Source organism: Leucopleurus acutus (genome assembly GCF_964270905.1).
Source record: "Leucopleurus acutus genome assembly, chromosome: 17".
NCBI lineage: Eukaryota > Metazoa > Chordata > Mammalia > Artiodactyla > Delphinidae > Leucopleurus > Leucopleurus acutus.
In genome coordinates this window covers 75,097,254-75,109,861 of record NC_139159.1, presented here as the reverse complement: position 1 = coordinate 75,109,861, position 12,608 = coordinate 75,097,254, and the positions used below count along the sequence as shown (strand labels likewise).

The following is a 12,608-nucleotide window of genomic DNA, read 5'->3' as shown; positions in this document are numbered from 1 at the left end:
ATTTTTGATCCACAGTTGGTTGAATTTGTGAATGCAGAACCTGCGGATATGGAGGGCCGACTATAACTAATAACAGGACACAAATAGACATGACTTAGGAAAACTCAAGTAAAATTTAATAATTCAAGTAAGCCATCTGCATAGGTAGAATCATTATTGCCCTGGAAAGAACTATGAGGTTGAACCATATAAAACTGTAGTTTTTATAGGTCACAATGGTTAAATCTGAGAAATTACCTTTTTAAACATATCATTAGAATAAGAGTCTTCCAATTACTCAAATGTCCTTATAGGACCATTTTAAAGGAATAAATGGTCTAAAAAGGAAAGGTAGAAAAGCTAGAAGCCCCCTGGACAAGAAATGGTATCAGACAATCCAGTAAACAGAAAAACCACTGAGACAGAGACCTGTATGATCTTGTGTTTACCCTGAATGAAAAGCACAATTACTTAAAAAGCCACAAATTTATAGGGATCTAATGGTTTCTATTTTGTTGCTTTATTGCTCTTGTAGTATCAAAACTCTTACCGTATGGTGAGTTCCAATATTTGAGCAAGTCTGTCATGAAGGAAATTTGCCTACAAAGGAGAAAAAACAAAATGTTAAGAATGGATCTATTATTTTCCAAATACCCATATGTAATAATACAAGTGTGATTTAAAGGACAAAGCATAACTCTAACTATTAAACTGATGGTACAGAATGCTTTAATGTTTTGGTTTTATCTGTCTCATACACTGGAATTTAATGTAAAGTTTCTTTTATTCCTTTCCTAGTCTCACTGGTAAAAACAAAATCGATAGCCACACAAAATACCTACAGCAAAATCATTGAAAACCACTGCAAAAACAGTTTCAAAGCAATAACAATCGTTAACATTTGGGATCTGCCATTCCCATCAGCTGACATTACACAAAAAAATTATTTAGGCTTCACAGCTATGTCTTCAGCTTTCAGTCCCTATCAAATCCACTACCTTGTGGATTCTGTTGATCTGCCTGAAGCCTGGAATCTACCTACCAATTACCAGGACAGCGTCCACAAAGTCAAAGTCCACCCCCCGCCCCCTTCACCATGTGTTCACTTACTTTGGATTCACACTGTGCTGCTATTTCTTCAAAAGGTGCTTTCTGGAATTTCTCTATCACTAGACGTCTCTTTTCCTTTTCCTGTTCTTCCATTCCACTGGTATCTATATAAATGTTTAAAAAGACCCATTAAAAGGAATACAAAAATTTCATAGAACCTTGCCAATGACCATAAGAGCAAATGATCTATAAATAAAAAATAAGGGTGATTTATAGGACTACTTGTATAGGGAAAAAAGCAAAAGGTGTGACATCCTTGAAGTGTCTTAGTTAAGGCTAGAAAGCCCAGGTATAAAAAAATTTAAAAACTACACAGCACAAAACCCTTTCTCATAAGACTACCTTTGTCTCTCTTACCAAATAAAAGCAGAAGCATGACAACTTCCTACAAGTTCAACAACTTCAAGGCCCTTCCTGAAGGATGATTCTTTTATTAATAATCATGCCCTTGCACATATGAGGTACTAAATTAAAAGTCTGCTAAACTTGATAGTGAATGGTGTGACTGAAATATAGATAGGGTCATGCGGAACCATATTGCTTTAGCCTTTTCCATTTATCTTCCACAATTTGAAAAGGGATTTTTTTAAATCTTAAGATGACGTGTGGTCTGGCCAAAGTTTGTGAGATAATAAAATAATAAATGTCTGTCATTTTGATACATATAATAACTATGTCTATTTGCTTAAGAATCTGAAAAGAAGGCTAATTAATGGCTTATTTATTGATGGTCTACAGTAACAACTCAGTAACTCTTCAGCTTTTTTATTTTTCCTGGTCAAGAATTTCATAAGATGAAACACAATCTGTTCAAGGTTCTTCAAAAACAAAGCTTCTCTTCAGGTAGACAAACTGTAACAATTAGCTAGTTTTAAAAAATGGATCTGTCAGGTACAAACGAAATAGGTTTATTTTCCCCCCTCTGAAATTGTGGCAGGTTAACAAAGTTGTCGAATTTATGTACTTTTTCTGAATGACTGTAATACAGAATTATGATCACATCTCTCGTGTTCACTAGATTAGGGTCACAAGCTCAAATGTGCCAGAGGCTAGGCAGGAAACATAAATGTTTTAAAAGCAGTAAGAAAAACAGGACTTGGGCAAGATGAGCGTACATCCCTGGTCTTTATTCAAATCCAATTGCTGAAAATAATACTTCTACCTACATTTGGCCTGCAGGCAGCAAGTTTCTTTTCCATGCATTAGTCCAGTAGTTCTCAAACTTTTTGTTTCAAGACTCCTTTATACTCTGAAAAATTATTAAGAAAGCCAAATTGCTTTCTTTATGTATTACACCATTTGATATTTTCCATATTACAATATAAAAATGAGAGACTTAAAAAATATTCATTAAATGCATTAAAGAAATGAAACCACTATATGTTAACATAAATAATTGTTTCACGAAAAAAAAAACGACATTTTCTAAAATGAAAAGATTTAGTGAAGAGAATGGCATTGTTTTCTATTTTTGCAAATCTCTTTAATGTCTGACTTAATAGAAGCAGTTGGATTCTACCTGCAGATGCATTCAATCCACTGCAATATGTTATTTTGGTTGAAGTATATAAAGAAAAACTAAACTCACACAGGTATGGACTGGGAAAGAGTAATTCAATAAATAGCCTTTTCACAGAATTGTAGCTATTTCTTCTTGGACACTACAACAAAACATGACAAACTGTAGTTTCTTAAAAGTTAGTTGCAATATGGAATTTGAAACCTTATTAATGAACTTTTTGTAATTGGTTATATTAACATCTATTGGTCTGTTCTACAGTTTGAATAGAGCTTTACTCATGTATGGTTTTGTAACATCATGCAAGGTCATTTGGAATATTGCTCCACTGATTTATGCAGACCCTCTAAATGTAGACATATTTCACTGTAAAATACTCTTTAAATTCACATTTGTTAGTTATTATCACTGATCTCATTAGAAAAGTCTTTAAATAAATATTGGGGAACTGTCAAACTTGCACCAGCAGACATAAGCTTCAAAACTCTAATTTTGTTAAAAAGTGCTAATTTTATCACTGGGAGCAAATAATGTCAGGGTGGTTTTTTTCTCTTGAAGTGACAGCTTCCCTTCAAATACCACAGGTTTTCTTTTTTTTTTTTAAAGTAAAAGTGACGTTCCTTAAAAAAACCAACTAGTTCTGCTTGCAAATAAAAGCAATCAAAGAAGTGCTTTATATGTGCTCCCCAAAGGCATGTATTCATGGGATGAGATTAATAAAATTAATCATTTATACTGATTCTTCAAAGGCATTCTTTTTTTTTTTTTTTTTTTTTTTATTGCGGTACGCGAGCCTCTCACTGTTGTGGCCTCTCCCGTTGCAGAGCACAGGCTCCGGACGCGCAGGCTCAGCAGCCATGGCTCACTGGGCCCAGCCGCTCCGCGGCATGTGGGATCTTCCCAGACCGGGGCAAGAACCCTTGTCCCCTGCATCGGCAGGCGGACTCCCAACCACCAGGGAAGCCCCAAAGGCATTCTTAAGAGAAATCTTGCCTTTTAAAAATAACGGGTGGGCTTCCCTGGTGGCGCAGTGGTTGGGAGTCCGCCTGCCGATGCAGGGGACAAGGGTTCTTGCCCCGGTCTGGGAAGATCCCACATGCCGCGGAGCGGCTGGGCCCAGTGAGCCATGGCTGCTGAGCCTGCGCGTCCGGAGCCTGTGCTCTGCAACGGGAGAGGCCACAACAGTGAGAGGCTCGCGTACCGCAAATAAATAAATAAATAAATAAACAAATAACTGGGGATGTGTGGTGCTGAAGAATTCAATGACCACTAGTACAGTCTGACGCCACTGCCTTCATTCATGTTAATCCATGCAGTAAAAAGGCAAGTAATGTCTTGGTATTGTGCTGCATATACTTTTTGACTTGAAGGATCCCTTGGGAGAGTCTTCCCCAAAGCTCCAGGGGTCCAAAGACATACTTTGAGAACCACTGCCAGACCGTAAGTACCTCAACATGTCTTATTAATTTTTAAATGTCTCACAGTATCTTGTACACAATGGGTGTTCAAAAATTGCTTATTAAATTCAATTAATTTTATTTCGGCAAATTTGATATTACAATAAGAAAAAAAATCCTCTAATGGATTAAGCTGAAAAAGGTCAGATTTTATTTCATGTATGATGGGTACCCTTGTTAATGATTTTCTTATTCTAATATTTCTTAAAAATTGAGAGCCAATTTCCACTCTCTATCGTGAAAGTCAATTTCCACCCTCTATTGCTTTACCAATTAGAAATGAATTGAGATCGAGGCATCATGAGCTTAGCAGGAATTTATATTAATACTTAATTGAAGGAATCATTTAAAAATTTTTAAAAGAGGCAAATTATATAAGGTAAAATTTATTTCCATAAAGGCTACAGGAGAAAAAAAAAATCAGAGTACTATTTTATGCAAACATAAGTGAAAAGATTAGAGTCAGTCAGACCTGGGTATGAAATTTGTCTCCAGTATTTACTAGCTCTGTGATCTCACGAGAGTTGCTAATTTCTCTGCCTCAGTGTTCTCACTGATAAAATACCAAGGATTAATGTGACTACTGAGCCTGCTGACAATTTCAGCCAGCTCCTTTCTCTTATCCCATTAGAAACACGCTTCTAATTACACTGCTATATGCCTACTAAAAATCATTCTATGTAATTCTCTCAGAATTATTCACCTGCCCATCTCCTATAAAAGGAAATACATTCACTATTTCTCATAAATTCACTCAGCCTCAATGTTGGCCACCAAATAAGGGCAGCATTCAAATACATGGTGATATGCTTTCATAATTCTAGGAAAGTCAGTCTATAGAGGGGAAAATAATTATGACAAGACAGGACAATTACAAAAGTCTGAAGAACATAAGCTAATAAATTGATTATATATTTATATAGAAATCGACAGTATATACACTTGCCATGCTGCCTCTGTTAATTCTGGCATTTAAACAAGTACTAAGATATAGATAAGCTAGAAAACACTAGGAGAGTTAACAAGCAAAATCTCACCAATTGCTTTCTTTAACGCCTCAAAGGTGATTTCTTCAGTGTTACTAACCTAGAGAAAAGTGATTTTAAGTAAAATAAAGAGTTAGGAACGGTCAATATAAATGATACCTGCACCTAGTTACACGTAATCTAAGAACTTTGACAAATATTTTCTTTTCTTTGTGTTGGCTGGATTTGTGATCACACTCAACAGCATCAAGTAATCTCCATGTTTTCACTGGTTTTAACAACGGCCTACCACAGTGGTTCCCCAAAGAAGTCTACAGATTGATGTTAGGCTGGAAGAATTAGCAACCTTTAAGGCAACCCAACCAATATTCAAGGCAGAGATTATATATAAATGCAGCTTCAGCTACGTAATAAATGAAAACTAAGTATTCTATAGTCTTTATAATTTTGGTACCACATACAGGTTAAAAATCAAAAATGAAATAATCTAAAACTTTAAATGCAAAAATTTTAAAGCAAAAAATCACTACTTTGGGAAGTGTTCAATGAGTACAGTTAACCAACATTTAGAAGTAATTATATTCCGGATCTCTTAAGGTCAACCACCAACTCTTATTCTCCAGAAACTCCCTTTAACTTGAAGTTTTCAAATCTCGCTTGCTTTGAGACATGTAAAAGGTGTGAAATCAAGTGCTTACATAAAAAGTGAGTAATACTTTTTGTGGCACTAGCACACTTTCAGAAGGAATAATATATCCAGTTACTACAGTATCTCTGAATAAAAGTTACGAAATGATATATGAGTACTTGCCTTGGACTCTGGTCATCCCTAATTTTAGCTCATGAGCTTCTTTTTGCTAAGCCTAAGGCAGCAAGACTAGTGAAAGCAAAAGACTTCATGCTTTGCATCTTAGCTCTCTGTACAAAGGATTTAGCTGGAAATCAAAGCAGCAAGAGTTCCACTACCTCAGTTTTTCTACTGAGGGCTCATATTTCTAGTTGAAGTCAGATTAAACTTGGGAATCTTCAGTTGCTTTGTTCTAGATATTTGGAGCAGATATATAAGATTAGGCTCTGGCTGGTCAATTATTTGTACCTAGAAGCAATCTAGTACTTCAAAGTTGTTCTTACAACTGGTTAAGAGCTTTAGACTTTTGGGATACAACTATAGTATAGGAGAAAGAACATAGTTGAAGCTAGAAGGCCAGAATTCTTATTACGGAGAATTTTTACTTATTACCTGTTCAATCCTGGATAAGTGAAAAGCTAGAGTACTTTATCTAATAACTCTTCCCTGTTTGTTGTTTTCCTTAATTTGGAAAATGATGATGCATTCGCCCAGCATCAAAGAATCATGCCTATGGTGCTTTATTCTATCAGTCAAGCTGATGATTTAATTTCAGGAGGCAGAGACGCCACTGAAATAAATAAATGTTTTAGCCATTTATCTTCTTGAATACCTGAATTTAATTTAGGTATCTTTATACATATATAGTGCAATTTTTAGGAGAAGTTCACTAAATGATTCATGGTGGGCTAAAATTTGAATTACAAATGTTAGAACTCACATACCTCAGAAATGGACCAGGTATTTTAATAGACCATAGTAATAAGCTGAGTTATATCCAGGGAAAACAAAAGTTTTCCTATGATCTCCATCTAAACAACAAGACAAGCTCTAAAAGCAGGTATCAAATATACTTGAGGACTAAGTGGGATTATGCATATACAATTTCAAGTAATTTTGATGAAATTACGAGCAATTTTTCAAATGAGCAATTTTTAAATTTGACTCATTGTTAGCAAATATACTTATTCTTAGTTTGATATTTTGTTACACCACTAACTGGTGAATACCTAACTGATGACACTTTCTCCTGTCCACACAATGAAATTAGTTAGTTTTAACCTAGAAGGTACTGTTATTCTGTCTTCTGGTGTTTCAACGACCATTCCTAATACACAAAATCAGATACCATAATGGTAAATGAGTTTGAAACTCCAATGTGCTCAAGTAAATCTTATATACTAAACTGTATTTAACTTTTCAAATACTCAGGGTGAGGCATATTTGACTTAGGATTTATAGTTATAGCAAAGATAAAACAAAAGGATCTTTAATAAGTTAACAAATGTATTAATGAACTTTTCATGTAAAATTCATGCTCAAGAGTCTTCCTCCTATATTGTCTCCATGCAAATGTTTCTTCAGTTCATTTTATCAAAATAGACTGATTCTTTGCAATCTTTTAAAGTGCTATATATGTATTTTTAAAAGAAATAAAAATGGTTAACAAAAGGCAAATGGGAAAAATACCAGTCAATAAAAAAGACTGCACTCTTGACAAGTATAAACTAAGGCTCTGGATGAACTTCTTCCCTCAAAAGGTAACAGCAGCAAATTCATAATCACTGAAAGATATAGCTAGCAAGATATCCTTCTTGCTAGTAAGGAGTGTAAAAATTAAAATGGCTTTGAAGAGGTGAAATTTAGGGAAGATGATTTTTCCTGAGTCTTAAACTGGTAAGAAACTCTAAACCAACCTTAAAGCCTCAAGTTCCAAAATGAACACTAACTGCCTATTCCAACTACTCTGATGCTCTGCAGATAATTCATTGATAAAACTGATTAATTTTACATAACAGGGAGTTAAAAGCATGAAAGATATAAATTAATTGGCTGTACCCTGGCCACCAAATAATTTTAATTCCTGAAGACAAATTAACTGACAGGGATTGGAAGCAGGAGGGAGAAAGGAGGCTGAGAAAGCATGAATTCAGACAACTTCCTTCCTCTTTTCTTACATGGATATTCTTTCAGTTATTTACATCGTACCAACGAGAAATAATGAAATACCTAAGAAGGCAAACAGTGGATAAACCACAAGGAGGAAGGTGACGTGACATGCTGGCACACTGGAATTTTTACTTGACTATCAAAAAATGCTCTGCTGCTTTGTGGGATAAGTCCTAGAGAACACTGGCTGCTTTTTCTTCCTGTAACTCAGTTGGGTACACTCTTGTGCTCTATTGAAACAGGAGGAGAACATTAAATCTATGATGTTTCAAATAACTCCTTAAAGAGTACACAGGTCACTGATACAGCTTAACCTATGTTAAATTCATTATATTTACTATCCAAAAAGATTAAAAAATTTCTCTCATAGGTGAAATTTTGAAACTTTCTAAAAGTAGTGAGCATTTGGCTTCACATGACAGTGTATAATTCCATTTATTCTCACAACTTATGTTGCATAAATCTTTAAAAATAAATAGGATTAGAGAGCCTACTTATTTAATAACAGGCCTTGTGTAGCATTTCTTACTTATTAAAAAAACATACTTAGTTCTGTCTTATGGTTCCTTTTACTACAATGTGAAATCTAGTGATATCATAACACACAATATTAAGTTTATGTATCTTTATAGGTATATGAAATGAGTTCAGTAAAATAAATTATAAGTAAGTTCAAGGCTAAATCAGATTAACTTCTACTAACAATTTTGTTGATTTAGGGATAAATAAGAGTTGTATTTGATCCTGTTTAAAAGTGTGGAGGGGCAAAAAGTTCTTTTAAATTGATGTCTATCTCAAGACAGTACTTCATCATAAACTTTCAGCAACTTACCACATCATCTGAAGGATTGCTGTTGGGTAAGATATCCACCTGAATGGATACGGTGTCCACAATACTTTTCCTTCTAGAAAGTCGATCTTCATCTAAAATTTAAAAAAATTTCCCCCATTATTTGCTAGTTAGAATGATATGTCATTTATAAACTACACCTATTTCAGATTTAAAAATTTCAGAAAATTAAGACAGTTTGCCTTTTTTGCTCTTACTGAATATATAAAACTGTGTGCTCTCAGACTTTTATATTTCATGAAGCAGATTAAAAAAATAAAATTGATGGGTGAACTCAGTTTAATACAGCTGACCCTTGAACAACATGGAGGTTAGAGGTGCTGACACCTGCACAGTCGAAAATCAGCACAGCATTTTACAGTTGGCCCTCCACATCTCCAGTTCCACATCCAGTTCAAATTTCCCAATTCTCCATTAACCAATTCTATTCGACATGTTCTAAACCCAATTTTAACATCTCTAATAAACCTCCTTTATCTCCACAATGCCATATTTATTTTTCAAGAGTGCTATCATTCAAAAATCTTTATCTTTTCTTACCTAGATCTGAGGATAGCTTACTAACTGGTCTAATACAACACTCCCTCCTATACTACCAGTAGAGCTGTTCTAAAATAAATCTTTTTCACACTAAACTATAATTTTAAAATAAATCCAGGGACTCCCCTGGTGGCGCAGTGGTTGAGAATCCGCCTGCCAATGCAGGGGACATGGGGTCGAGCCCTGGTCCGGGAAGATCCCATATGCTGAGGAGCAACTAAGCCCAGGTGCCACAACTACTGAACCTGCGCTCTAGAGCCCGCGAGCCACAACTACTGAAGCTGCATATCTAGAGCCCATGCTCTGCAACCGCAATGAGAAGCCCGCGCACCACAACGAAGAATAGACCTCGCTCGACATAACTAAAGAAAGCCCGCGTACAGCAATGAAGACCCAATGAAGCCAAAAATAAATAAATAAATTTATTTTTAAAAATACAACAAAAAAACAAATCCAGCCCACTGGCTAATGCTGAGCTTCGCAAGTTTTTTCACATCAAAGCACATATATATAATTATAATACATGTTAAGGCATATGGAGATAAAAGGAAGAGGCTGCTTGCACTGCAAGCTGACTACCCCAGGCCCGACCCAGCTACCTGAAGAACTAAGGAGATAAATATCCAGACACACCCATAAAGCTCCCAATAACAACTGGGAAGCTCAGGTCTAGAATCTTAGTCGAACAGCACAGTCAGTCACTTCATAATCTGGCAACACTCCATCTTCCTAATCTCATTTTGTATATAGAGTTGACTCTTAGACAACATGGGGGCTTGGGGCACTGACCCCTGCACAGTCAGAAATCTGCATTATAACTTTAGTCGGCCCTCCATATCCACGGTTCTGCATTCACAGATTCAACCAACTGAAGATCATATAGTACTGCAGTAGGTATTTACTGAAAATTATTTGTATATAAGTAGACCCGTGCAGTTCAAACCCGTGTTGTTCAAGGATCAACTGTACTGTGATTTTATCCTTCTGAAGGGGTGAATAATGAACTAAAAGAAGGCCAACATAAAGAAACTAGCTTCTTTCTTACTGACTACTCCTCTACTCCAAGGTAGCCTTCCATGGCAGTAATTAATGCTGTTGATCAAATACGGCAATTTACTCTCTTTCTGGGACATAGTAGGATTGCAATTCCTGGCCTCTTTGTGGTCAGGAGGGACTGTGTAACTAGCTCTGGCCAGTAAAGTATGAGTAACATTTCAGATTGCGGTGATCCCATCAGCTTGGATTCCAGAATACGGATGACATGAAGTTATGCACAGTTAGTTGGAGCGATGAGCACATCTTCACTGGTTTAAACTCCTAAGAACCTGTGACTGTTCTCACAGCACAACTTAGCCAGGGTTTCTTAGCCTTGGCACTAGTGGCATTTGGGCCCACGCAATTCTTGCCGAGGGGACTGTCCTGTGCCTCACCGGATGTTCGGCAGCATCCCTGACCTCTACCCACCGGATGCCAGCAGGCCTGCCCCAGTGGTGATAACTAAAAATGTCTCTAGGGTTGACAAACGTTCCGTGGGATGGGCAAAATCACCCACGGTTGAGAACCACTGACCCCGTCTATCCTGACTGATAACAGACCTTTCTAGAATTTTGCCTCTATGCCACCATGAGCTTCTTAAACACTAACCACATCACTCTTCCAAGCAACTCCACCCATTGCTTGATGAAGTAAAAAGGCATCTGGGTTCTCCAGTCAGATCCTGCCAACAGTAACTTCAGAGCTGCTCCCTTATTTATCTCGTGTTTAAGGCAAATGTGCCTATTCTCCAACCGCTGAGCAGGCTTTGGCACATCTGCCTCACACACTTTTCTACAAACAGAAACTCCTGCTGGAAGCCCATGATTACCTGCCCTTTCTTATGTCCTCCCCACTGTAAAGATTCTTATCTTTCAAGCCCTGGTTAAACATTACATCGCTTCCTTTAAATCTTAAATATCACTCTAATTATTTTTACTTATCCCCCTTTCTTCTAGCTACAGAAATTTACTTTCAGTTATGACTGATCTCTCCTTGTCACTCTTCAATCATCATCACCCTTTAGTCATCTAGTGGGCCTTGAAGTACAGACATATGAATTAATGGCTCATGTCCCCCCGTATACAAGAAACTCAGGGGCAGACTCTGCGTCTGCATCTAGCACACACTAATTACTCAGGTTCTGCTGGGTGAAGGCTGGAGGAACACAGACCTATATCTGTGACAAGTTATTACCTATCGTTTTTCTACAGTTTTCAGGCTGGAAATATTATATCTCCTGCATAGGGCCATTACAGAGGTAGCCTAGATACTGAACTTTTTCTACTTTTTCTTCATGATCATTTGCACTAATATAAATCACCAAAGCTAACGACCAAACATCAGTGGAACTGCCACAAAATAGTATGTGGTCATCACTGCTGACCTGCTTTTTTACCCTCTAATCACACCAACTTTCAATGTCTTACCAGAATTCAAAATGAGGAATAAACAACAGCCTGCTTCCCACCCACACAAGATTTTCTAGGTTAATATACAAAGGCTGATGGGCTGCAGAGAAAAGTCAAACTGAAGCCTAAGACAAAAATAAAAAGGAAAGGAGAAGTACAGAGGCAGGAGAGGGATTACTGAGTGACAAAAATCAACAAGAACAGAAGGGAAGTATAATGAGCAGAGATTAGGGAAGAAAATGAAATTCAGTGGGAAACTCTAATACTATATTCTCAGAAAGTTCTTTCTTTTGACCTATAGAGCAACCTGCTTGTAGGTGACAGAAAAAGCCCAGATACAACTATCATCAGATATCTTGTACATCTACACAAAAGTAAGCTTTCCAAAATAGAGCTTACCAAAGATAACTCTCCTGTTTCCATGGGCCGTCCACATCGGTTCCTGACCTGCCTTTCAAAGTCTGCTGAAATGCAGCATCACTGCAGCCTCTGTGGACCGCACTGTCCTGCCACTTCGAGAACTACCCTGTCACCATCTCAGTGTCTGATGTACGCACCCCCTCGGGAGGCCCTTGCTTCCCTTCCTGAAGTTGGTTTGGGGTAGTCCCAGACACTACTTTCTATGCCCTTTCATTTTCCCATCCCTTCTCCCTCTCCGCTTCCTATAATCTGCCGTTCACAATGGTAATCACTGTTTCTTCTTTTTGTTTTTAATTAGAACCTGGGTTTTAGAAGTAATGCTTAGAGAGAGCGAGGCCTAATGTCCTTCAGCGATATTTTGCTGCCACCTGGTGTATCTGTGTGTAATGTATAACTGCATTCAGATGGCTAAAGAACAGAGAAAACAGTCTGAATACAAGTATAACACAGAACTACATTAAATTATTCAATATAATTTTCTATGGCTATATAAAAAATAAGATGTA

The 12,608-nt window shown here is 36.9% G+C and overlaps 1 protein-coding gene across 3 annotated transcripts in view; it reads right to left on the bottom strand.

Annotated features, from left to right (window-relative positions):
- Window positions 1-12,608, bottom strand: part of EFR3A (EFR3 homolog A) — a 181,337-nt gene that overhangs the window by 91,705 nt on the left and 77,024 nt on the right. For all 3 annotated transcript variants that reach the window (XR_014326874.1, XR_014326875.1, XM_082858909.1), the window contains exons 19-22: window positions 8,681-8,772; window positions 5,103-5,151; window positions 1,090-1,193; window positions 530-579 (exon numbers count right to left, since the gene is read on the bottom strand). Coding sequence is in view for 1 of the 3 variants with exons in the window: in XM_082858909.1 (XP_082715035.1) it covers window positions 530-579; window positions 1,090-1,193; window positions 5,103-5,151; window positions 8,681-8,772 (295 nt within the window). In the remaining 2 variants the exon portion in view is untranslated. The remainder of the gene's footprint in view (window positions 1-529; window positions 580-1,089; window positions 1,194-5,102; window positions 5,152-8,680; window positions 8,773-12,608) is intronic.